The 26,412-nt window shown below is 49.6% G+C and overlaps 2 protein-coding genes and 1 long non-coding RNA gene across 5 annotated transcripts in view; 1 reads left to right on the forward strand and 2 right to left on the reverse strand.

Moving 5' to 3' along the window:
• Positions 1-387: 387 nt before the first annotated feature.
• LOC102149281 (uncharacterized) lies at positions 388-13,149 on the reverse strand. Of its 2 annotated transcripts, XR_011432847.1 has the most exons (6): positions 13,012-13,149; positions 11,993-12,157; positions 7,587-8,390; positions 5,570-5,703; positions 4,708-5,162; positions 388-1,958 (listed from the first exon to the last, which is right to left on the reverse strand). It is a non-coding gene; the product is annotated as an uncharacterized lncRNA (long non-coding RNA). The 2 variants fall into 2 exon arrangements; XR_289859.4 differs by lacking the exon at positions 388-1,958 and having other exon boundaries at positions 2,948-5,162.
• PLA2G2E (phospholipase A2 group IIE) lies at positions 8,919-14,320 on the forward strand. The gene is made up of 4 exons (XM_023635598.2): positions 8,919-9,106; positions 9,872-10,010; positions 10,182-10,288; positions 12,130-14,320. Exons 1-4 carry the CDS (start codon positions 9,067-9,069, stop codon positions 12,270-12,272), a joined length of 429 nt encoding a protein of 142 aa, XP_023491366.1. The 5' UTR covers positions 8,919-9,066; the 3' UTR covers positions 12,273-14,320.
• A 4,156-nt stretch (positions 14,321-18,476) lies between these two features.
• The window catches only part of OTUD3 (OTU deubiquitinase 3), a 28,949-nt gene continuing 21,013 nt past the window's right edge, over positions 18,477-26,412 (reverse strand). For both annotated transcript variants that reach the window (XM_001501720.6, XM_023635599.2), the window contains exons 6-8: positions 25,929-26,025; positions 24,602-24,786; positions 18,477-23,602 (exon numbers count right to left, since the gene is read on the reverse strand). In XM_001501720.6, the coding sequence (XP_001501770.4) occupies positions 23,429-23,602; positions 24,602-24,786; positions 25,929-26,025 (456 nt within the window). In that variant the 3' untranslated portion in view covers positions 18,477-23,428. The remainder of the gene's footprint in view (positions 23,603-24,601; positions 24,787-25,928; positions 26,026-26,412) is intronic.

Raw genomic sequence — 26,412 nt, forward strand, 5'->3', positions numbered from 1 at the left:
GATTGTCTTGGGTTGGTCTTCCCAGAACGAAGCTGAAGCCTTTTGTGCAATGACTGTGGGAAACTATGCCTCCTCTTTTTCTCTCAGTGAGAATGAGGAAGTGTGAGGCCCTGGTTGCATGCAGTTGTCTTACAGTCACTAGAGAAGCCAGCTTAAGAACAGAGGGCACCCTGGGAGAGAGCAGGATAGAAAGAATTGCAAAGAAAACAGAACCAGATCCATGATCCAGCCATGCCTGAAAGCTGCCATGCCTCCAGAATCTTCACTGACTTGAGCCAAAGATCCACTTTATTATTTAGCATGGAAAATTGTTTCTTTCGTTACTTGCAGTGGAAAGCACCAATATATAAGAGTATATTGTCATAAAAAAGTCAACAAATTTGTAAATGATATATATATCTTCTTTCCTTTATTCATTCAACAAACTTTTATTGAACACTTATTATGTGCTAAGCACTGAAGATACAATGACGAATATCCTACCCTCATGGAGCTTAGAGTCTGCAAAGGGAGAGAGATAATAAAATACTCATCAAATTTTTTTAAATGCTAAAAACAATGATGAGTGCTACAAAGGAAAAGAATAGAATGCCTTTAAAGCATGAAAGAGACTTCTGTGGCAGAGACACCAAAAATTCAGGCTTCCTTGGTTGTTGGGAGATTATTGCTGGAATGACGGCAGCAGCCCGGTCAGGGACTACATTTCCCAGCCTCCTTTGTATCTGCATGAGGTCGTGTGCTTAGCTCTTACCAGGGGAAGGTGAGCAGCAGTGATGGTTATCACTTCCAGGCTAAAATGGTTAAGAAACAGGTGTGTCTTCCCCTCTTCTCTCTTCTGCTGGCTGATGACAAAGCTCAGGGCGACTTTGGAAGCCACGTGCTGAAGACGGAAAAGTCTTCATCCACCTGGATCCCTGAAAGGCTGCATGAGACAGAGCCGCCCACCCTTCCCTCCCCGTGCCATCCTGCACTGGACCATCATATGAAACAGAAACAAAGGTGTGCTACGCTAAGTCGCTGAAATCTGGGGAGCTGTTTGTTATAGCCTCCAGTATTATCTTAACCAACATGGCTTCTTGGATGAAGCGACCTCAGCGTTGAGATGGGAGGGAGATCGCTGGGTAAAGAGACCGTGAGGAGCAGCGTTCCAGGTAAGTGTCCCAGGACAGGAAGGAGCGTGGTGCAGGTAAGGGTTTAAAAGAAAGCCTGCAGCTAGCACACGTCACGCCCTGTGCCGGGCAAGTCACTGGGCCAGTCCCCAGCATCTACAGCAGTGCAGCAACTGTCTCGTCTATTTGTCTTTCAACCTAGGCGGTTATTCTCTTTGAGGGCCTAATGGGTTACTTACCATCTTCAGTTGTACCTTGTGTGGGTGGGACGCCCCAGGCACTGGATGTGGCTTAATCTCGAAGAGGTAACTTACTCCAGATCCCAGAACTTCTCAGGGGCAGAACTGGGACTCGAACTGAGTCCGATTGTCCAGAGTCCATGCATATTATTATGGTATGTTAACACACAGCATGTTACTTCCTGCTATTGACTTTTCGTAAATTTCAGGATTCATGAAGGTCTTGGGATATCTCCCCCGTGAATATACCCACCATAGGTGCATCGGCCATTATTGGAAGCAAGGCAAATTAACATATTTACTAGGTGCCCTCAGTGTGAGGGGGAAACAAAGAAACAGCAAGATAGGAGACCCAACTTCTACTGCCAACTTGGCCACTAACTCCCTGAGTGACTTTCAGCAAATCCCTACTCCTCTCTAGGCCTCGTCACCTTCCAGGAACCCAGGGCCCCGGGACATCTAAGTGAGCAAGAGACAGCAGGCCTGTGCCTAAACTCACCACTGGGAGGCAGCATGGAGCAACAGCATTGGCCTCCGGCTCCTGACCCATTCAGGAACTGGGTGACTTTGTGGCCTTCCCTGGCAGGACATCGAGCCTGACTTTCATCATCTGTAAAACAGAAGCAGCAATACCCCCTTCACAGGGCTGTGCTGCCGGTTACATGTAAAGCCCCTAGAACAACATAGGAGGAGCTGAGTCACCACCCCCAGCGCCGCCCTGGGCCCCATGCGGGAAAGGCGCCCACATATCACACACACACAAGCACGAGCACACACATGCAGACACACATATGCACAGACACACACAGAGACACGCACACACATACAGACACACAGAGACACATGCACACATAGGCATACACTCACAGGTTCACACGTACATACCCCCGGAGGCACAGAGACACATACTGAGACACATAATCACACACATACATACACATACATACGTGTACACAGAGATGCACATGCACACAGAGACACACACACACTCATACATACATATGCACACACATAAATGTACACACGCCGACGGACACACACACACACACACACAAAATCTATTGAAAGGTCCAGAGTGCCTCTGTCCTCTGACGGGCACCAGCACTGGGACACTGCAATCCCCAGCCTTAAACATCGGCTCTCCTAACTATCACTGTTCTGGCCCAGCAAACCGCTTCCTCCCATCTCTTGCCCCGGGCCCACAAGACAAAGGGCAGCTGCCTCAGAACATCACCGAGGCTGCAGGCTGTGCTGTTGCCGCATCGTGGACGGATGCTGCTCCCAAGGGAGGCTGCGAGCGCAGGACAGGAGGGTCAGCTCAGAGGCTCCCTCCCAGGGAGCTAGTTCTTGCCCAGCAAAACATTGCCTGCCACTAGCTCCAAACACCCACTTTCCTGTGCCCCTTCATTTCCAACTCACAGGTCCAGAGGTGCCCCTGAATTAGTGCGGGATTCACCACAGGGTCACAGGGGCACTAAAGGACACTGGGTGATATCAGACAATACATGTTACTCATAAATTTACATAAATGTAGGTTTACACATAACTTTGGGTCATGATGGCAATTCTGTACACTGGCAGCTAAATGAGATTGAATGTTAGAATTGCAAATAGTTTTATTTTTATTAAAATATTTGGCAAGACGTGATCCAATTTCAACAAAACAGTTTTCAAAAAGCCAACTTTTAGTCAAATAAATTTACTTAAAATGTTTTATATTCATTAGCTATAATTTATATTTTGCCTTTTAATTTTAATAGAGAATTTAGAGTATTTTTGAAGAAAAAACTTATGAAAAGATATTAAAATAATTTTAATCTTTTCTCTTTAGACTTATTTTGTTCTTTGTGAAACAATTACATTTTATACACTTCAAATACAATAACACTTGAAAAATCTTTTAGATCATTACTGTCAGGGGAACACAAATCATGTAAAAATTTGATTACAACATAAATGGAGATTTTGCTGAAATGAAAGCAAGAAAAATACGTTTTATGGAACAAATGTATCATAATTTATGAAATACGTAAGTCTTTGTTTTATATCATTTGAACATTGGCAGCCCATTGACAGATCACCCAAGCACACACAATAAGAATTAACTCAATCAGCTTAGACATATTTCTGACTTTCAGTCTTACAAAAACTGTGGCTTTTCATATATCCTTTAATGTGTGTTAGAAAAGTATGTTGAGATGGAAGGATAGAACACGCTCTATTTCCCAGTCTGTCGGCTTGATTAGTAAGCTAAGTATTTAGGCACACACCATGAGGATCCCCAGACCCCACAAATGTTAAAATGTTAAGGGTGAGGGGCTGGCCCCGTGGCTGAGTGGTTAAGTTAACGTGCTCCACTTCAGCGGCTGGGGGTCCACTAGTTTGGAACCTGGGGTGGACCTACACACCACTCGTCAAGCCATGCTGAGGCAGCATCCCACATAAAAGAACTAGAATGACTCACAACTCAGATATACAACTATGCACTGCGGCTTTGGGAAGGGGGAAACAAGTAAGATTGGCAACAGATGCTAGCTCAGGGCCAATCTTCTTCACCAAAAAAACACACCAAAAAACCCCCAAAACATAAAATGTTAAGAATGATCCTGAACACCACCAACCAGAACAGGTTCTGAAGGCCTCGAGGAAAGAAGAGGGTTACGGGTAGGAAGGGGCTTTGTAGGGGAGGCCCCCAAATCTGTGTTGACTAGTAACCCTGCTGTTAGCAGCCACAGTATGGTACTTGCAGGGCCCTCCTCTAAGCCCTTCGCATATTGTTCTGTTAACTCTCCCAACAATGTCATGAGACAGACAGTTTTATTACCCTCACCGTACAGACGAGGAAACGGAGACGTGGGAAGTGAGGTCCTTTGCCTAAGAGGACCCAGTTAGCTGGTGGTGAAGCAAGGCAGCCTGACCCCAGAGCCCCTAGAGTCACCTCAGCCAGGACACTGTGGCACTCAGAGCAAATGGGCCGTCACAGCGGGAGGGGCCTACCTGTCCCCCACACGCACAGCAACTTACAGACACACGCACCCCAGCAAAACGCACAGTGCTGGTGCTGCGCACGGCCCCTGCCTGCACCTGCGTGGGCAGCGCTGCGCCCCAGGGCCCTCCTCCTCCCGCTCCCTTCGTGGGTCAGCCCGGGGCGGTGGGGCTCTTGCGGGACAAGCATCCTCTGTTTCCCCTCCCACCTCATGACCGGCCGCTGTACCCGTGAAGGCTCAGTGAGGGTGTGGCCCGCTGCACTCGGCGCCCCTCCTCAGGCCCCACCCACCTAGTGCTCCCAACACGGCCCCTCCCTCACCTGACGTGTGTGGCCCGTGCCCCTCTGGAGCCTGCGATACCCCGCTACCTGCCTTTTCTTCCTTGCTGGTGTCCCTCCTATTCGTTCTCCTCTCAGCGGCCAGAAGCGTCGGGTCCAAACACAGATGTGAGCAGGACGCCTCCTTGTTTCAAACCCTTCACTGGCCATCCATTGTTCCCCGAACAGAGACCAAGAAGGCGCGGTGGGCCATTTTACAAGGACGTCGGCCACCTTATAAAAGACGACAACAGGCCCACGCCAAGGATTCTTGTTCTTTACTCTCCATCACAGGCAGGAGAACCCAGATGTGTGGTGACAGTTGTACCAAGCCTGTTCCCACTGGAGGGACAAGCCTCCGTGGCCTTCAGGTGCCCTTGGAGGCTCCCCATTGGATGAAAATACCACTGGGTCTTCCAGAGAGGTGCCTCATTCTCATGGGGGACTCCCAGGCCTTCTCCAGCACTGCAAGCTCCAGGCCATCTCCCCATTAGGCTAGGCAAAGACTTCCTGTGGGGTAAATGAGAGGTCACAGTCTCAGGTTCAGCTTCGCAGGGAATCATGCCCTTCAAGGCCCACCCACCACCAGCCCAGCTACCCCAGCCTCCTTTCAGCCCCTTCTGGGTGCCGTGCCCCTCAGACCACAGGGCCTTTGCACGGGCTGTCCCTCTATTTAAACTCTCTCCACTTCCCTCTTCATCCAATAAACTTCTTGAGATCCCTGCTAAACCATTTCTTCCACAGAGAAGCCCTCACTGACCCCCTGCCCATACGACACACCCCTGTTAAATGCTCTCATAACCCCACAGGACAGTCTGTCAAGCTACTCATCCCTACGCGCAGGTTTCCATTCAGTATATAATTACTAACGTTTGTGCCCTCCTGGACTGTCAGCTCCATGAAGGCAGGAACTGTACCTGGCTCTGCTCTCCAGCGTATCCCAGCACATAGTAAGCCCCCAGTATAGTTTCCTGACTGGACAGGCCATGCATCCCATGAGGAATGAGGTCATCCCACTTCGCTGGGCGGGCTCCATCGGATGCTTCAGGCTCTGAGAGAAGCAACAGAAGATGAGATTGAGCAGAGGAAGAGCTCTCAGCACAGTGCCCGCAGCACTGTAGGAGTTTAATAAATGGTAGTTGGTTTGCCATTTTTATTGTTAAGGTGCTGTTGCTGCTGCAGATGCTGCTGATGCTGATGCTGATGATGCTGATGCTGATGATGCTGATGATGCTGACACTGATGCTGATGCTGATGATGCTGATGACGACAAAGACTTCTGAACCTCAAGGGACAAGTTTACTCCCGGAAAGAAGACATTGCCGGGCTCGTCCCTCTCCTGTCCTCCACCCCAACCACCCTCCGTCGTGGAAGTTAAGATCTGTCGAGGGGGACAGTTATCCCACTGAAAGGCCGGGGACCCTCACCCAGCTGCTATACCACAGCCCGGGTGAGTGTTGGGAGCTCTTGGACAGCAGGTGGCTCCCCTGTGGCCAGGTAACAAGGGACAAGAGGAGAGACCCAGTATGTACTGGTTCCTCCAAGGGGCATGGCATCCTGCGAAGGGCTTTACACATTTCGTTTTCTTTTCATCTGGTCCCAGACTCTGAAAGGCAGGTCTCATCACCCTGACATGGATAATGGAGCTGGGCTCCAGAGGGGACGGGATGGGCCAAGGCCACACAGCCTCTAAGTGGTAGAGCCAACACCTGAGTCCTAGTCTTGCTGATGCAGAAACCTGGTGCTTTCAGCCACATTCTGCCACTGGTGAGAAAACCATGAAATCCACCACGTTTCCTGAATGCCTGACACGCTCCTCCAGGTTCAAGTCCTCTCAACGTCCCCACTTCGAACCTCAGTGAGGGACACCTCTGCCTGGAAGCCTGCCTGGATTTCCCTGCCTGGCTCTGGTCCTACAGTCCTCGGTTTTCTGCTGCAGATACACACTGACAGGGGCTTGCAGGGGCCCCATCCTGGCTGGGACAGGGTTCAAAATGGCTCACCAATGGGACTGTCTCAAGAACCTGGCCTTTCCTGGGGTGCACCCTTATGCGGCTACAGGAAGGGCTGTGGGCCAGACCTCCAGGGAATCAAAGCTAATTTTCGGTTGTTTAGGACGTAGCTCCTCAGTGACTCACTGTTTGGGCTCTTGTGTCCCAGGCCAGGAGCCAGGCGATGCCAGGAGATGCCCTCATTAAAAATCAAAAGGCAATAGAGCAAAGGGGAGCTCACCTGTCTGAGACCATGACTCATGGCGGCTGGGTGACCCTGGCCAGGTGGAGTCACCTCTCTGGCCCCTCACCCCCCAAGTCTTCTGTAAGTGGGACGAGGACAGCCCAGCATGCAGAGTTCCAGGACCGGTTATTAGCAGGAAATGGGAGGGATGGAGGCAGGGCCTTAGCCAAATACATGTCAGTGTTTACCCGGCTTTATTCTTGCGTTAAAAACCATTAGTCTCAAATCACTGTCAAGGATCCCGGCCACCAGGGCTCCATTCCCCGCTCCAGGGTGACACTCCCAGGGACTCTCCCTGCCAGGGTGGGGTCAGGGAATTTGTATCGGAGTCCTTCCTGGGCGTGATGGGAGCCCCAGCCTCCTCCCCAGGAATGGAGGCCGGTGCCGGGCCGAGTCGGCTCCCGAGGGAGGAGGCCACGTGCCCAGTGGTTGAACTCAAGGCTGCAGCGTGAAAGTGGCGTGGGCCCTGGGCGCTTTAGCTTCCGTGGGCCCTTTTCTCCATAGAAAGGAAAAAAAAGTAAAAAGCAAGTCTTATGACCCCATTGGTATGAAGACAAATATAATCCAGACTGGATGGTCGTCATTCTGATTTTAAAGAAATTAGAACATTTTGGAGGCCCCTAAGGTATCAGGGAGGCTGGACCCCACACCCACCGTCGGGACCCTCTTTGAACCGCCTGGGCCCAAATTCTGGCTCACCGTTTACATAGTCGTGTGCCTCAGTTTGCCTCTCTGTAAAATGAGGATGATGGTGGCCCGTGCATCATGGGCCTGTTTGAGGGCTCCTTGAGGTCTTGCTTGAGAAGGCTCGGCGCAGTCCTGGTTCGTAGTAAGTTCTCGGTGCAACAAGCTGCTCAGTTGCATGCCACCCTCCCATGAAGGAGGCAAGCCCGGGACGCCTCTATCCCTGTAATATAGCCAGGAAAACCAGGGTCCGGAGCAAGGGATAATCATAAGCATGGAGTCAGGACTCCAAGGCCACAGATCAAGCAGCTTCCAGGCCCTGGAGGTCGACGGACGTGGCTGGTCAAGTTATCCTAGTCACAGACCAGAAGGAGGGAGGGCAGGGGCAGGAGGAAGTCCCAGACAGGACAGCAGCATCTTGCCCCCAGTTCTGCCTCAGGGGACTCACGGAAGCCAGCAGCAGCCAGCAAATGAGGCCACTGTGAGTCCACGGCTGGTGGGACTGAAATTTCTGACCACGACTGAGCTGGGCCCTCTCCTCTATCCCACTGACAAGCAGCCACGCTCTGAAGCCTGGCCTCCATGTCCTGACCTGACCTGCTGGACAAGCTGGGCCTGGGGGCTACTGCCTCCCCCACCCAGCCCCTAAGATAGCATCAAAAGGACAGAAGTTTCCAGGCTATGCAGGCATGTGGGTTTTCCAACTGGCTCAGACAGAGCCCATTTTTACAGCAGCCACACTACGCCACTGCACGAGGATCCGGGCAGACAGAAGTCACATCTGGGAGTATTTTCCTTGTCAGACAAGCGGGAACCTGCCTGGGAAAGAACAATAAAGAAAAACCCTTAAGCACAGCTGGCTGAGCGCCCAGCCCTTGGCTTATACCTTCCTATACGTCCCAGCCTATGTGGCCTTCAGGTTCTTAGACAGATGGCCCCCCAGACTCCTGGTGCCCTGCTGCGTGGTCAAGCTCTCACTCTGGGTAACGCAGAGGCTGGGGATGGGGCGAGGGGCAGGGAGCAGAGGGCACGCTCAAGTAGCCAGGGGCACGGAAAGAGGACAGACGTGGCCTTGTGAACTTACGTTTCTCAGCCTCTCGTGGGGATGAGGGGAAGATGCCAAGGATGAAAAGCACCAGATGTAGCCCCTGGCTCACGCTCCATCAGTGGGAGCTGGTGTGACGGTTTTTAGAAAGGGGTAGGTGATGGGAACGGCAGTGAGCAGAAAGAGTCACAGATGGGTCCCCTCCCCAGACTGCCTGGAAGGGGAGCCCACGGGCCCCCCGGCTGGCCCCTCCCCTGGGGACTTGGCCAAAGTGTCAGACCTGGAAGTGTCATTGCATCACTGGGCATTTGGGGGTTAATGACGGGGAGTGGACAGGACCTGGGTATTTAACTAATTGGGGAGGTGCCCTGAGATCAGAGGTGCCCCTGCTCACTTCCTTCTCCCACAGCCCAGCTCCTTGGCCCCCTGCTTGCCTCCCCTCCCCCGAGGATGAAGTCTCCCCCTCTTCTGACCCTCCTTTGCCTCCTGGGTAAGTGATCTTCATGACCCTTGACTTTGCCTCACCCCAGCTGGGCACTCCAAGCTCCCCGGAGGCCCCTGGCCTGACCCTGGGGAGGCCATGGTGGGTCATCCTGAGGCCAATTCTCCCCAAACCAGCTCTGGCCAGCGAGAGGGGAGAGAAGGTGAAGAGTGCAGCCTGGGGGGCCTCGGGGGCCTGGGAAAGGGGCTGGTGGGCATCCCAGACTGCACACACGAGGCTCCCGCCACCCGCACTCCATCCTCCACCCCAGCTCCCATGTTAGGCTGCCACCTGCCCAGGCGGGCTGTCCCCCATCATTGCACCAGCAGGACCTGGAGGAATCCGGGGGGGCCCAGGTGGTTAGAAAGCCTATCCCGTGGCATCTGAGGAGACCTGGTGGGGACACAGTGCTCCTGGGGGCCCGGGGCTGACACCTGGGGAGACAATCAGGACCCACAGGGAAACATTTGAGGAACAGCGGGGAGCAACCGGGAAGATGAGTGGGGGCATTCTGGGAGATGGTGGAGGAGCGGCAGGGGGACTGGGTGCGCTGACATGATGGGGGTGAGGACTAGGAATCAAGGCAGGATGGAGGGCTCAGAGATATTGTTACTGATTAGCATCCTTGTTATTGCGAGTGAGGTGCTCGGCAAGGCGAAGTTAGCTGAACCATCAGAGAGGCCTCTGGACTCAGATTGGAGGGGCCCTCAGGGGAAGCTGGTGGCAGAGGGTGGGGCCCTGAGGATCTGAGGCCTCTGCTCTCCCTCCTCAAAGTGGCCCTGGCTGGCGGGAACCTGGTCCAGTTTGGGGTGATGATCGAGAGGATGACGGGCAAGCCCGCGCTGCAGTACAACGACTACGGCTGCTACTGCGGCGTCGGCGGCTCCCACTGGCCTGTGGACCAGACGGACTGGTGAGCAGGCAGCCCAGCCAGAGGAGCTCCCTGGGGAACGGAGGAGCTGGGGACACCTAAAAGTGGGTGCTGACCTCTCCCTGGAGCCCTTTGGGCCCTGAGCCCCCGGCAGCCCCCGGTCCAACCTAGCCTGGCTCACAGTCCACTCCAGGTCGACCGTGACCCTTACAGGTGCTGCCACGCCCATGACTGCTGCTACGGGCGTCTGGAGAAGCTGGGCTGTGAACCCAAGCTGGAAAAGTACCTTTTCTCTGCCAGCAGGCGCCGCATCCTCTGTGGTAAGTAAACAGCCCTAAGCACCCCAGACGCCAGGGAGCAGGGACAGCTTCAGACAGGAATCCCCTCCTGATGGTGACCCTTGGGCCTCGTCAGGGCCAAGAGGGGTGGGGTCTTCCATCATCACGGAATTGGGGAGAGGCCTGTCCCTCTGCCCAGATGCTTACCTGGCATCCAGTCTACAGAACCCCGGGACCCATCAACTCCTGCCCTGGCCCCAGGCACTGCCCCCCACCCCAAGGCCTCCTAGCTTCTGCCTCTGGGAAACAGCAAAGAGGGCAGAACTGAGCCAGGCCCCAGAGGAGCTGCCCTCACACAGCCCTCCCCAGGGGTCTGCAGCTAAAGGCCTGGTCCCCAGGACAGAGCCTCAAGAGCACACTCCCAGACAGAGAGAGCGGGCACTTCGATTTGGGACCGCAGAGCCTGTCCCCAAAGGCTGACTCTCCCCAGTGGGGCTGCCAGGCTGGGCCCTGTTGCTCAGCTTTGCCGGGTCCAGTGCCCACTTGGACCAATTAGCTTTCCTCTGGTCCCCGGCCCAGGGAAGCAGCCTGAACCAAGTGTGTGCGTGCAGGGCCTCAGGCAGCCCAGCCCCACGGAGGGAGCCCAGGTCAGAGACCCAGGTCTTCTTCCCACTGCACAGCCAGGGCGGGGTGGGCAGGCCCAGCATGGGGCACAGTGGAAGGACCTGGGAGAGTCAAAGAAGACTGAGCTCAGGTCTCTAAGGTCTGTCCTGGGGGAGGGGGAAGCCAGAACCAGAACCCCCAGGGGCAGTTTTGGCTCAGGGCTTCTTGCTTCTGCAGCCATCCACTCAGCAAGGCAGCTTTGTCAGGTAGTGAGCTCCCCATCACTGGGGGTTTGTGCAAGGTGGGGACGGCCACCTATCAGGGATGGCACTGAGAGGATGAGTGAGGGGATGTCAGGGGAATAGGGACACAGGCTCAGGGATTTGCTTTCTACCCGATGCGTGACTTTGGGCTAGCGGCCCTGGAAAGTCTCTGCCTCCTCGTCTGTAAAATCAAGATGAGCACTCTCACGTCCCTGGCTGAGGCCTGCTCCTCCGAGAATCACCTGAGAGAGCGGCCGTGGTGGTCAAGCCCCCTCCACCTCTGAGTGTTGCTGAAACAGCAGGTGTGGGCAGAACCCTGACGCGAAATGGAGGCCGACCTTGAAGGGGGAAAGGAGAGCCCCGGGCACTTCTGAGCTGTGAGATGTATTCGTGGGGACAAGAAGGAGCCAGAGTCCCGCGGGCAAACAGAGGCAGCGGAGACAAAGGGAGGCTTTTGGGCTGAGTGTGGGCACACACTTGGAGAAGGGGGTGGGGGGCTAAGGCAAATGTCAGAAAATAGGGTCCGTCCACTCATGGAGGCAGGCATAGGGCCCGAGCAGGCCCCAGCCTCGGTCCCAGTGACCTCCAGTCTGGACGGGGGCTGCTCTAGGGCCTGCGCAGGCCACCTGGGATTGGGTTGCTGTCATTTCATAGCTTTCCTCTCGGCTTGACGGCTGCCATCCACCGTCAGCCATGCATCACACAGACAAAGGAGCTGCCTAGAGAGCCCCCGGCTGGGCCGACTAGAGTTAGTGGGCCAGATGGTCTCCCTGGGGGAGTGGGCTTGGGGGAGGAAGGAAGAACGGCTAGGACCAATTTCCAGCCTTCCCAGCCTCCCGGGCCCCAGCAGGACCCCCTCAGGCCCTGCCCTTTCTCTCACCCATCCTGGAACATCCTCCACGAAAAAGGGCTTCCAGCAGAACGGGGGTGAGAACGCGGACACCAGAGCAGTCCCACGTGTGTCTGAGAGCAGGAGGCCTGAGCAGCCGGGTCCCTGACTTGCCTTGTCCCATCCAGCTGGGAGAACCACCTGCCAGCAACAGACCTGCGAGTGTGACAAGAGAGCTGCACTCTGCTTTCGCGACAACCTGGGCACCTACAACCGCAAATACGCCCGTTACCCCAACAAGCTGTGCACCGGACCCACCCCGCCCTGCTGAGGCTGTACTCCACCTCCCAGGCCCCTGCCTCCTGCTGCTGTAGCCCCGGCCCTGGGGAACATGGGCACCGAAGGCCCTCCCTCTGGAAAATTCCTTTCCTGCAAAGCCATCCCTCCCTGAGAGCTCCCAGACCGTGGCCTGGACCATCGCTGACCTCCCAGACCACATCTTCCCCTTAGGAAGAGCTGAGCCCATGGGCCCTGGGACCTTCTGCATCCAGAAGACTCTATACCCCACCCCTGGGACCTCAGGTCCCTCTTCTGAACAAGTGAATAATGTTTGCCCATAATTCTAATATTCTCAGATTCCATCACTGTAGGATTTAATTAGTCTTCAGTTTCATTCATTCATTCATTTTCTGAGCACCTACTATGTGCCAGCAATATGCTAAGTACCGGGATTCGGCAGGAACAAATCTGACCTGGATGGCCCAACATGCAGTTTCAACATTCTGTCCTTTTAATTTTCCACTATGGCAAGTTTTTGTGATTCTCTTTTTCTAAAATTCTACAATCTTACTTAAGACAATAATGGCAGTCTCCAGAAGAAATACTTCTGGCCGTGTCACATAATGTGAGAAGCATGAAAAATACCAACCTAAAACTATTGTCCCCACTATGTCATCAGGTGTCAAATCCCTTTCATGAGCAAAGACTGGTTAAGAATGAAAGGAAGTTCTAGAATCATCTTATCCAAACCCCTGCTTTGACAGATGGGGGCCAGAGAGGGGAAGTTCTACCTGAGGGCGGCTCCTCACTCCCAGGCCAGTGTGTCTTCACTTCTTCATGAGTTGGTATCAGCCACTGACACTCTGACCCTCTGACTGTCATCTCACACAGACCAGGGTGGCCAGCGCAGGACAGCAGTGAGGGTGCCCAGGCCGGGTCAGGTTCCTGATACAGAGAGGGAAGTGGAGACATTCCAACATCCAACATGGTGGGGCCAACTCTGGCACCATAAAGGTTTTAATGCACCAAAGGATCCCCAGCCTACCCTGGGAACAATATAATTCAGCAGATTCTACTCTTAAACACAGATATAATATATCCACTATCTATAATATGATATGATAAATATATATATCTATAATATCATACGATATCGTATATAAATGATATGATTTTATATATATGACAAATACCATATATAAATGATAAATGGTCATATATATGATATCACATGATAAATATCATATATATCTATAATATGATATAGATATATCATATCTATACTATGATAAAAATTTCCAGGATTGGGATGAGCCTATTCAATGAGATAAAGCACGTAAGAAGGCATTGCACGGGGCAGAGCTCACAGGGGACACACAATAAATGTTCACTCCCTTTGTCCTTTTCATGCCGTGTGTACACCATTCAGGACTTTGAGGGCAGGAGAGAGCGTGAAGAAATAAAAGGGATGATCACCATAAACTGTAAAAGGTGAAGAAGTTCTGTGCTAGCAGAAGGAGGGAGAGCAGGTGTGCGCGCTTTGCTGCTATAACTGACTCAAATCCTCCGTCAAGAATCACCAGAAGACCAGATCTCAAAGCAAAAATGGGTCGCGTGGGGAAGAAAGCCGGCCGTCTCTGCTGGGGAAAGTGGTCCTGGAGCGCCCTCTGGTGTCCACTTTATTCAGGCTAATGGGGGAAACCTAAGTTTGGCTTAAACCTAGATTTCCCCTTTATCAGGTGGGCAAAGCGTGCTTCTGGGCTAGTGAAATCGCTCGCTCCGCATTGTAAATAATCAACATGCAGGGACATAACCACCTAAGTCCTTACAACCATCTCAGAATGATGGTGCCACTGCATAATGAAGAATCGCGGGAAGGGGGAACTGACTTGGGGAGGCGGAGAGAAGCTGTGCCCTGGGTGATGGATTTAAGGTTCCCATGGACGAGGACCTCATAACCTCATAGCTGTGTAACAATCCAACAAAGCGAAACTCAGAACTTAAGAACGAGACCTCAGAGCAGCCTGCTGTGACCTTTGGGCCAGAGACCAAGTCTTATCCTTTGTTTTCCCAGGGATCAATAAACGTTTGGTGACTGAATCAAGAGGTCTGTCTAAATTCCATTTGCGTGTGCGTGTCTATACTACACACACTTGGTTTCCAGCTGCAGACTTGTGGAAAGGACTAAAAAAAGGAGAGGAGAGCCCCAAACTTGAGGTCAGAGGTTCAGGTAGAAACCTCTGCTCTGCCAGTTAGCAGTTAGCATCTGTTGCAGAGCTCGCCGCTCGATGTGGTCTGAGGACAGCAGCAGCAACATCGTCAGGGAGCTTGTTAGAAATGCGGAATCTTGGATCTGACCCCAGACCCGCTGAGTCAGAATCTGTAGGTTAAGACGACCCACAGGTGATTCGTGGGCACGTTAAAATCTAAGATGCACTGATACACAGGCACAGCTTCAGTTTCTGCATTTGGAGAATGGAACAAGGACATTTCCCTGGCAGGTCCATTGTGGTAAGGTTTCAGTAAGTTAGCTTGTGTGAAAGTACACAAAATAATGCCTGGCCACATAATAAACATTTGTATTCTATAAATGAATGAATGTAGTCATAATAACAATAACAGCTAACATTTATTAAGCATTTGGCATTGACTAGGGACTGTTTTAAGTACTTTACGTTTCTTAATTCATTGAATGAATGAATGAACGAACGAATGAGGCATGGGGGCTACAGCAAGCCTGGAGAAGAGACTTCGTTCCCCGGATGTTTCACAGCTTCCCTCTCCAATTCTGATGACAGGATTTGGATTGTTTTTGCTTTTGTTCTCACTTAGCCCCTAACAAAAGCTACTAATGAAGCGCTCAATTAAATAACTCACTCAGTGCTTAGAAATCACACTGGAATTCCCGAGTTAACTCAAGAGTCTGATTATGCTATCAGGACGTCCATCTGCTTCTCTGGGGGGTTTTCTGCAGTGTCGCTGCTGGAGAACTGGACACCGTATTAAAGCTTATTCTTTCCTTCAATATGCTTTCATACAAACTATGCTCCTGGCCCCTTCCTGAATGCTGGAGATGGAGACAAATCAGATGTGGCCAACCGGCAGACAGACAATTGTTCTACACTAGTAAGTGCTGTCACAGAGCTACGATCGGATTAGCAGGATCAAAGTTTCTTCAGCCTTCCATCCTCCATCCTGTCCATCAATGCCAGCTGCATCTTCCCACAGCTTGATTTCCATCACGTTACTCCTCAACTCCTGAACCATCAATGGCTCCCCATTGTCCACCAGCACTTGGCATTCAAGTTTGGTATCATCTGCTTTTCCAGTCTCATTTATCCAGCCATATGTATTTCTCTATGCTCCTCACCGCTCCCAGAATATGCCCATTGCCTTCCTGCCTTCACACCTCTGTGCAGTAGCTTCCTTCAACCTAGAAGCTTCCCTGCTCACTCACCACCATGTTAAAATCCACGTGCTTTAAGGTGCCTCCCCAACGCAACCTTTTCCACGATGCTTGTCCACCTGGAGCAGATTTCACCCTCCTCTGAATGTCAAGCAGTGTGTTCATGCCTTTCCTGGTGTCGCTTACCCCAGGTATTTGGGTTCTTGTTTGGGGTGCCTATCGGGTGGAGGCAGATTGCCCTGGGTTCAGTTCCTGCCTCTGCTACCAATCTGATCCTGGGCCACTTATGTATTCTCTTGTGTGTCAGACGGGGACAGAACCGTCAGCCAGAGTGGTTGCAGGGTTTAAACGAGACAACGTATTCAAAGTGCCTGGAGCCTTGGAGAAGCTCCAGCCATGCTGGGTCACTTCAGGATTTTTGCTTCCCCTATTGCCTCCATCCCACAGGAGATGCTAAATAAATCTGTTCACTAGATGCCCCAGAAACCTGATCATTGGAAGTACTTTGGGGAGGCGGCATCATGTGTATGATAAACGCGTTACTCACTGATTTGAACAGCCCCTCGGCTCACTCCTCTGAGTGCTCATTTATCTTACGTGGACACGCGTTTGAAAATCATCAACCTTCAGTGCCCTGAACCGACATCTCACCAAGGCAATGGGGCAAGATTGGCTGGAGAGACGTTGTGCAGCGCTCCTGCTGGAGGGCTGCTGCCTGAGATGTGTTCCAAGGTCAAAACGCACACCGGGGCCAACTCCTGACACTAAAACAGTCAGGATGGATGCGGTACACCCCGTCTTTAGAGTTCATGCAGCAAGCACAGCATTTCCCTTCCAGTAGCAAAAGGCATATGACAAGTGTTGGAAGAAACAAGTTTCCAGTCTTTCGCCAAACCAGTTGTATATCCTTCATAAACTGTCCTAAACACGAGGGACATCCCACTCTAGGTTTTGCTTATGCTGGTGCTTCAGTCCAAGATGCCTTCACTCCCTATTTCCATATTCTGTCTCCCCTTTCCTGCCTAGTCCAAAAGTCACTTCCTCCGATAAGCCTTCCTTGATTTCCCTTCTGAGTTCACAGCCCTCCTTGATTTCCCTTCTGAGCTCACAGCCCTCCTGTCACTACCTCAATGGTCTGTGTTCTCTTGGGTCATATGATGTGTCCATTTTCCCTCCTGGACTGGAAACTTCTTGAGGACAACATCCACTTCTGATTGAATGCCCAGAAATAAAGACCCACACGCAGCACAGATTCAGGAAATGTTAGACAGATTCCTGGATGTTTAGATGGGTGAATAAGTGACTAAAAACTGACTATCTTGAGATATCGAAGTCCCTCCACCACAGGTAGGTTCAGACAAGTATCTCCCAGCTGGACAATTTTTCCTTCTGCCAAGCCAGCATCTTTGAAGTGACTGGATTGGTCTTGATCCTTTACAACAGTTTACTTTAAAACAGTTCTGAGCCTCAGCCTCACGGTGGTCTGAGCGTCCGCTTGGGCTGCAGTCCAGCAAAGCCACCTTGGCGCAGAGCACATCATGACAAACTTTGATAGTGTCTCAAGGCACGCTTACGCCTCCGCATGCCGGGGACAGGGCTTTGCTGTGGCGTCTGGTGAACAGGTAACTTGAACCTGGGTTTTCAACCCGGCTTTCTCCTAGGCAACCATGGGCAATTCGTTTCCAAGAAGGGACACTGAAACAGCCACTTTCCCCGTTATGGTATTTCAATCTTTAGCTCATAAATTGTCACTCCCTCCGAGTGAGCAATGCTATAGCCTTAGAGGAAAATAGAAATAATAAACCATGTGTTCTCTAATTATTCCCTACCTGGCCTGAGAACACTTCCGTCCTTACAGAGGCATCCAACCTCACAGACAGAGCCTCACAGGTCCTCTAGACCCAGGCAGGAAGCCCCTCAAATACCACCCGACTTACCAGTGGCCCCTTGGCCTGGCCCCTGCTGAACCACTGTGGAGACGGCACTAAGGAGCCAGGAGTTCCCAGCGGCGGGGAGGTGTGCCTAAATCGGGGCATCACTTTAGTCCTGGCAGATCCTTCAGAAGGACTCAGCTGGGCTAACAGGGATCAGAATGGGTGCCTCACGGGCTCAGGAACTGGAGAGTGTGTGCACCCAGAGGTCCTCAGTCGTGGACCAGGGTAAAAATCACACAAGGATTCTTTTCTTTCATCCAGGGTATACCAGATACCTTTTGTATCAAGGTACTGTGGAGTCAACTAAAAGCTGCCTGATAAGTATGAGTTAGAACCAGAGAGAGTGGGAGTCTCCAGGCCGAACTCACAAGGACACAGCGAGGCCTGGTGCGACGGCCCAGAGGCCGGTGGGGGCTGGCCCTACTGCACGCACTGAGGGGGTCTCCTCCCTCTGGTTTCCAGTGGCCACCCTCCTCCTCCTCTTCGGAGGACCTGTTCTAGCTGAGTCCATGCTCCCATCACTTCTGTCCCCGTGTGTCTGGGGGACTGTGCCCCCTCCTAGAATGGGGTCAAACCAACCTTCGGAGTTCTGGAGAAACCCCAAGCTGGCAGCCAACAGACAGCTGCTCCATATTCAGACAACTTCGAATTGTCAGAGATGTTCTCAGACATTAAGCAGAGATCTTCAGCGCTCAGTCCTCTGGATGGCTCTGCCTGTGTGTGGTGGCTGTGCTCGCCCGTGCTAAAGCTACAAGTGGCGGTTTTAAGCTCAGCGAGATTCCAAACAATTAAACAATGGATTGACATTCACACCTCTTCCATGCACAGGTCTCCCAGGAGGATGCTTCCCGGCATGCTCTCTCAGACTCGTGCGCGCAAACAGTGGTCGGAGAGTGACAAAAACCACCCAAAACTCTGTCTTTAAACTAGAATTTATTGTCATACAAAACTCCATTTCATAGATAAAGTGGCACATCTTTGCAGCTTCTATTGCACCAAGTATTGAAGGTTAAAAACACAAAAAAAAGAAACATTTGGTTTTGAAAACACTGCAAATAGCCAAGTACAGTACTTTGGTAAATAAAAAACAAAATGGTTCAGATCAACACACTCTGTGGAAAGAAACACGCTAGAGGAAATGACCTACGGACATCGACGAGGGCCACATTTCTCCCCATCGAGCTCCACAGATAAGGCAAGACTTGCTAAGTCTATGGATCATGAGCCCATGGAGGTCTGAAATATCTCCAGACTGAAGCTAGAACAAGTATAGTGCAATTAGAAAAAAAAAAGAGAAGGTTCCTGAGCCTGTGAAGGCCCCTATGTTCTCCACAGCCACACCTGCCCTCCTTCATAAAGGCGGCTGACGCCCACCAGCACTTGTACATCAGCAAGAGGAACACATAGGTTTCAAGTCCAACTCCTGGCTCTTTTCTTCTTCCCACTGAGCTCAGTGCTGGTGGAGGATGCTGGAAGGGCAGCCAGGGAGGCCAAGGGCCCTTTCCACTATGGAAAATGAAAAGTGAGAGTGAGAAGATATGAGGAGCCCCACACCAGCATTCCCCAAGTTTTGGTCGAAGGACCTGCCAGGGGATCAAATCACAGGCTAAGGTCTCTGAATGAGCTCAAATGATTGTCATGGACGGCTGGCAACAGCAACCTGCTGGAGGCTGACATGCAAAGGACTAGGGGCAGACCACAGAAGTTTCATACAGTGATCATTACACTCCACGACCGTCAGCACAGTGAGCGGAAGTTCTGTATCACTGGTATGTTCTGCTTCCAATAAAGACACCACGCAGAAGCTCCTGCTTTTACAGAAATATACTCTTTACTGGTATCAGCCCCTTCTCAAGTAACTTGGCAAGGATGCTAAGCATTTTAATCAAGCTACAAAGTCATCCTAATTAGGATAGAGAGACTCCGGAAAGTAATCCCTTGGAAGAAATGGTTAAGAGCCTGAGGGTTTCACAGGGACTGGACCTTGGGACACAACAGGGCCAGGCAGTACACAAGGCCCAGCTCTTCCCCAGGGCCAGGCTCTGCGGCACATGTTTCAAGTTCCACATTGCACAAGTGCTTTCAGACTGGGGCTCGCTATCTCCACTCGAAGCCAGTTATCCACATCCCCCTCTAATCTGTGACGGCAGAAGATGTGTTATCATTTAAATATGCCATCTAGATCCTCAACGATACCAGTGGAAACACACAATTTGCTTCAGTCAGGAACACACACCTTGCAAAAAGTGCCATCATTAAATCACCTCAGAACAACTGCTGGAAGGCCCCAGAGTTTTAGCAGCACCTGTTCTGAAAGCTGAGATGAAGGACAGCGAACAATGAGGCCAGCAGGACAGAAAGACAGCATCAGACTCCGAGTCTAACGGTTTGCCACAGACAGACAGAGCCTGGAGGTAAAAAGGCGAAGAGCTATGCATCTACCCAAAACGGGAGTCGGGGAGGGCCACAGATGTGACACACTGAAACCGAGACGCTCCATTCCCAGCCCGCCCACCAGGACGCCGCAGGTCAGGGTGACTTGGGCAGCTCTGACTAGGAATCCCAGCTTCCTTTAACCGACTGCATACTCAAGGTGAACGTTCCACAGAGGTAAACGGACAGCATTCTCTGTTGACCCAGTAAAACCCAGGCAGAGTGTGTAGTTTCTCAGAACGAGAGAAAGTGCACATTGTCGACAGGGACTCACTGCGAGTACAGGTCAAGGCCAAAGTCCACGTGATACCTACCTACTTAACATGTGAGCAACCCCCACTTAACACGGCCCCTCCCACCTCACACAGTGAAAGCTCCCCAGGGACGCGGGGCAGGGCATTATAAATTTCCGACACAAATGTTCCCTCCGAGTCCAGCTCAAGCTGCCCCACAGGGAGAGCCCACTTCACAAGCCCTCGGAATCAAAACGGGTTTGGAAGCGTTCTTACAGTTCATAAAAGAAACGAGAGACAACCTCAACTAAACTAAAATCCTTCTTTCTGCCACAATTCCTCAACCAGACTTTGCTCCTGAAAGGACATGTTCATGTTATTGAAAAATTAAATATACATACACATTCTATTCTCTAATTGGTGGCAACTATACTATTTAGAAGTTGTGGTTCTACGTTGTTTTAATACATCTACCTCTCTAGTACAAAGCTGTTGCCACTAAACTTTTATTTCTTATTTGGACATTTAAAAAATCTTTTTTTAAAATCCATAAAACCTCTATATACAGTTTACGAGACTAGTAAGCAGCTAGGACCACTGCCCCAGCCCTTTCCTCCCGGCCTCACTGAAAGATACCAAGACAATCCCATGTAACACAAACCTCTAACAGCCAAGGAACAACACAGAGGGGAAGGAAGATTCGCTTCCTAACGCGGAGTCACATGAGCGCCTGCACTAGGGGACAGGCACTGACAACAGCCATCCCAGAACTAAATGCACGGGGCCCCCACTGTGGCTGCCAGTGGACTACTTTTCAAGTGCTTAGCAAGGCAGCCAAGTATATGGATTCCATCTACCTCCTACTTCGCTGAGACTGAGGCAGTGAAGTCTAAACTCAACCCTAGCTAGAAGACAGCACTAAAGTTGGACACATACACCCCATTTCTAATAATTAACATACTGAACACAGATCAATTGTAACTGTGTTCATAGAAAACCATGAAATGGAAACAAAAGAAAATTACTGAAGCTATTTGATTAGTTTTTAAAACCACTATTATTTTACCCTAGAAATGCTGGTCTGTTATCAGAATTAGGTAATTTATAAATAAATGTGCCCAATATTCTTTAATAACTTTAACAACTTATAAAACTTCTAAAACCCAAAAGGGCCTAAGGCCACCTTCATTCACCAAGTAACTAAAGCAATTCTACTATTTCTGACAATGGGACTCCCTTAAGCTATTTCTGACTCCTAATTCTGCTCAATTTCTGATGCACAATCTTGATCTTTCTGAGAGGATCTGGGCTGCTGCACTCTCGCAGCACAGACAGACAAGAAAGAGTGTTCCTTAGAGAAGCTCAGCCACAGGATCTGCCCAGAGCTGAAAGCCAAGAGAACAGGAGATCCTGAGGCAGTGGCCCTCACTCCTTCGGAGACAGCAAGGCAACGCGGACCCTTCCCACGTTTGGACTGACTGCTCGAGCCTCAAACTCAGAACTCTGGGATGTGCAAAGAAAAAGTGCTGTGCAGTTTCCAAATCTGCTAACTATTACAATGTACTGTACCAGGAAGAAGCCCAAAGCACCATGTCCTGGGAGCAATTCCAAGAGACTACTGATAATCCAACCACAAAAAGTCACCAATTCAAACAGACAAAAATTAAAGTACATTATCAAAACAGAAGAAAGCAAAGTGCCTGCTAATAGAGACAACCCAATGATCCAGGGCCAGCCCAGACAACGACACATCTACAAGTCAAAACTTTTTCATAGTTTTCCCTTCACCTCAGAACTTTCATAATTTTGAAACTTGAGTGGCGGGAGAGAGAATTTGCCTTTTGATTCAGCATATATTAATCATCCACATATCAGGTCCCCAAACAGCAAAGACTGTCCCAGACTGGCCACTTCACTCAGGAGACGGCACATCCGCTAACTCGGTTTCAGGAACAACATCTCTCCACTGCCCACATCTGTCCGTTTCAGAACTCCAGAGCGGAGTCATTCAAAGGCCTCAGCCCAAGCATGTTCTCTGCCCTGTAGGTCTGACCTAAGTCATCGACAACTGTCAGATGCTGGAGAGTTTTTCCAACATCAAAATCCCAAACAGCAGCTCAAAAAAAAGAAATAAACACAGCATTTTATGAGTTTTCATTTTCACAATAGTAAGAAAATTTAACAACAGACCACGTTACCTTTTACTTCTCCGAAGGCATCTTTCTGAGTCTAGGATAGTAGGGAAGAAAATAGTTACTTCACATGCAAACACGAAACACCTGAGATATTCTTCCAGACATCCTTCCCCTACAAAATCCAGTAACTCTTCAGACTCTTCCTAGACAAAAATTCAGAAATCCCTTGCTTCCTCCCTTTGCAACTAGGGCTTCTGCTCTCCATTCTATCAGAATCCCAGAACCATGTGAGCAGTAACATACCGTCTCCTCATTGTCAAAGACAACTACCAAAAACTCAACAACGCTCTTTATTTTCCAGCAAAGCCCAGGCCTAATTAACAGTCAGGCGCATTTATCACATGGCTTGAGGGCAACGGACCAACAGCACGTGCATCCTACCTGAAATAACATCAGAATCAGTAAGGAGAGGAACACAGTTGTTTAGTTTCCCCCCTGACTACAGGCCACAGCCTCATATCATATTACTTTGGGAAAACACTTCCTGAATTATTTTCTGATTAATTTGGTTTAGAAGAAAATTAAATCTAAACAGGTTCCTGAGTTGGAGATTGCTTATAAACCATCCTGTGTATCAATATCTATTTGAAAATGAAAGAGAAACTTGTCATTCTGAATTTCTAGCAACTAATCTAAACGACTTCATGAACAATTACAACAAAACTCACCACAAGTGTTAAGGAAAGCTCCAGCGTCACTTAACTCTGATGTTTAGGGGAAATAAAACCACACTTAAAAGGTTTTTCCTGACCCAACTATCCACCTCTAAAACTCGATATTTTAATTACAGAACATGAATGGCTTCACTGCACTTTCATAAAATAAAACACATCACTAACAAAACTTTGAACAAAAAAGAGGCAGCTTGAAGGAAATTAACTCAGAGTGCAAGCCTCCGTGTGGATTCCGCAGGCTGTGTCTCATCCTGTCGAGGACGGCCTCACTGGAAAGCCTGGTACGCAGCGGTCCATTTTCCATCCACGCCTGCGACTCCCAGAGGGCCAGAGTCAGATGTTGAGAGCAGCGAAGGTCTTCACCAAGGTGACCTGCGTGTTCGCATCTGCTTCACTTCTGTTGTCCCTATGGTTGCTCCTGCTCTCCAGGGCTTTGTGACGGTGCCTCTCCTCCTGTCGTTTCTTCTTCTCTAGTCGCTGCTGCTCTTTCCTCTGTTTGTTTGTGACCTGAAAGAGAAGATAGCTGGTGAGGCGCCAGCACGGCTGACTCAGGCTGCCGCCTGCTGAAGAAAGACGTGGGGCTGACAGAGGCAAAGGGCACACGCTGCCTTTCAACAACCGCAGAGGAAACCCACCCAACTGACCAAAAATTATTTTCCATCACTGCTCAAATTTACACTTAAATTTCTATCCCTTTGCTCAGCTAGCAAACAAAATCAACTCCATTCTCCTCATAAACCAATTCAAAACGAACTGAAGAAACATTAACCCAGTCCAGCAAGAGATAACACTCAAACAGGCCAGAGGACACCTTTCTCTACATAATTTAGTGGCCCAGGGAATCCTAACACAGTCCTCAGAAGCTTCCTGCATCTTTGCCTCTGCCTGTGGCTTTTATTATATTGCATTTTGAGCTGAGAATTTCTTGGTCAGGACTTTAAAATGAACTCCAAATTCAGTAAAATGAACGGTGTCATATACTACTTGTGGGAGTCGGGGGTGGAGAGGGGAGACATACAACATTTTGGGGAAGCACTTGACAATTTACCAAAAAGCCTTGAAAAGATTCAAAGATCCATGCCCTTTAACCTGTCAATTCTTCTTCTGGGACTCCAGCCAAGAAAATAATGCAAAATACAAGGATTTGTACACAAAGTTGTTCACTGTGGATGACGGCATTAATGAGAAATAGGAGTTTAGCACGTCGATTAACCGGGAAGCACCCAGACATGTAGTAACCTTAGGTGGGCAAAGGAGACTACGTGTGCACACAGAGCACAGGGCGTTCTTCCTTCCTTTGGCGTAGGTGACCTTCCTACGCCAAACAGGACGGGCAAGGTCTTCATTCTGCTTCTTGATATACCCTCATGCACTCCCCGTATCTTCTACAGTAACTACTTATACAGACCAAAAGAAAATGACGCACTAAAATAAACTCCAAGTTCCCACCACCACCACCACCGCATTACAGCAGCAACCATGTCCCCTCCACCCCATCTTTCATACCTTTGGGAGCTGGTTTTTATTTGCTTTGTTTTCTTCACTTGGGCTGGCCCGCGCCTTATTGTTTTCAGTCCTGCCTTCATTTAAGCCCTGGTTTCCAAAGCCTCTGGTGTCACTGCCACCCTCCTCCCATAAAGGGCCATACTGTTTCAGTACTCGGCCACTGGACTCGAGGTTCTCCTCTGCATCTTCCAAAGAAAGATATTTTATTAGAATTGCGAACCTAAGACAGTTACACAATGCGATCGTTGTTAAATGACTCCAAAAATACCTGGGTTCCTAGATCACTGTCATTTGGAAAGCAGGTTTCCTTGAGGCAAAATTCTAACACCAAGTCAATACAGCGGGCAAGATAGGGAAAAAACCACTGGTAAAATTGGGAAGAGAAATTTAAAGCAACGTGTTTACCAGCATCATCATCAGCTTCCCACCAGCAGAGTCTCTTATTAGATTAAAGCACTTTCGACCATGAATTTTTAGGGGGGGATCTTTCATTCGCACCCAAAAACCAGAAAAGAAATAGGCTCTGAAGCTGTGATGTCCAATACAGTCGCCACTGGCCACATATGGCTATTTAAATTCAAATTAATTACAGCAAAATAAAATTTAAAATTTAGTTCCTCAGCCTCACTTAGCCACATGTCAAGTACCCACCACACTGGACAGCACGGACACGGGGCAGGGCCACTTTAGAGTCACAAAGACCACACTACTTACAGTTTTCTAAGAAGGCTTAGCAAACATATAAAGAGGATGGTAAAATACCCAATCACATAGAAATCTACCATGCCAGGAACAGTATCTGGCACATAATATCTGGCAGTGCAAGTACTGAAATCATTTTAAATAAATGACAGTAAATAAAAAACAGTAAGATGTCACATCTTTTTCCCTCCCTCTAAGACACAAAATTAAACTCAGTTCAAGTAAAAAAAGTCTGAATTATCAGCAGTTGATAGGTTCTAGTAATTTAAATATTTCCATCAGAAAAATAAGGTATTTTTCTCTCCATAAATTTTGGTTATCATTTTGGTTTTATAAAGGAGTCTTAACTCTCAAAGGACAAAGTCTTCCCTGACACTCTCCACCCCTTCCCAAACTGGGTGAGGTGGCCTTTTCATGTGCTCCCCCAGCACCCTGCCCCCGACTCCATTAAGTATTGTTGTATCTGTTTACTTATCTGTCTCCAGTGCCCTAGATGATAACCCGCATTCTGCTGGATGAATAAACGACAGTATAATTACTACCCGTGACTCAATTAAAAATAAATATTTGGAAAATGGCCAATACAATCATTTTGAAAGCTCATAAATATCCATCACAGACTTACTATTTCTTTTCCCCTGGTTCATCTGAAGCATGGCAATTATTGCAGATTCAATATTATAGTTTTCAGCTTCCAGGTTCTGGACTATCAAATCAAAATCCTATCCAAGAAACAAAGGAACACTTCAAGACTATGGGTATATTTTTCTACCTATCACTACTTCAACAATTTGATAAATAAAAAGATGCAATAGTGAGAACTGAGGCAAGGTTTCAAGACCCTTTCCATTCAGAAAATGTCTTAATTTTCAGTAACGTTGGTTATCTGAAATAACTATTTAAAATAAATACATTCTTTATAAAACAGCACTGATGAGAAAAAAATAAATCCACAGACTTCCTTAGGATTTTGAGCAGTATTGGGTAAAGTCTAGCAAACGAGAGGGAAATGAATAAACAGCTCTCATTAAGTCACATCGCATAACCTAATCAAACTACAAACATCATGGACCTTTTGTGGTCCAGCAGGTGTTGGCACACTAGAGCGG

This window comes from Equus caballus, chromosome 2 (genome assembly GCF_041296265.1).
Source record: "Equus caballus isolate H_3958 breed thoroughbred chromosome 2, TB-T2T, whole genome shotgun sequence".
In the NCBI taxonomy this organism is placed as follows: Eukaryota; Metazoa; Chordata; class Mammalia; order Perissodactyla; family Equidae; genus Equus; species Equus caballus.

Coding starts and splice junctions, on each gene's coding strand:
- PLA2G2E (XM_023635598.2), top strand. CDS start 9,067: ATGAAGTCTCCCCCTCTTCTGACCCTCCTTTGCCTCCTGG. Junction 9,107..9,871: donor GACCCTCCTTTGCCTCCTGG/GTAAGTGATCTT, acceptor CCCTCCTCAAAG/TGGCCCTGGCTGGCGGGAAC. Junction 10,011..10,181: donor CCTGTGGACCAGACGGACTG/GTGAGCAGGCAG, acceptor TGACCCTTACAG/GTGCTGCCACGCCCATGACT.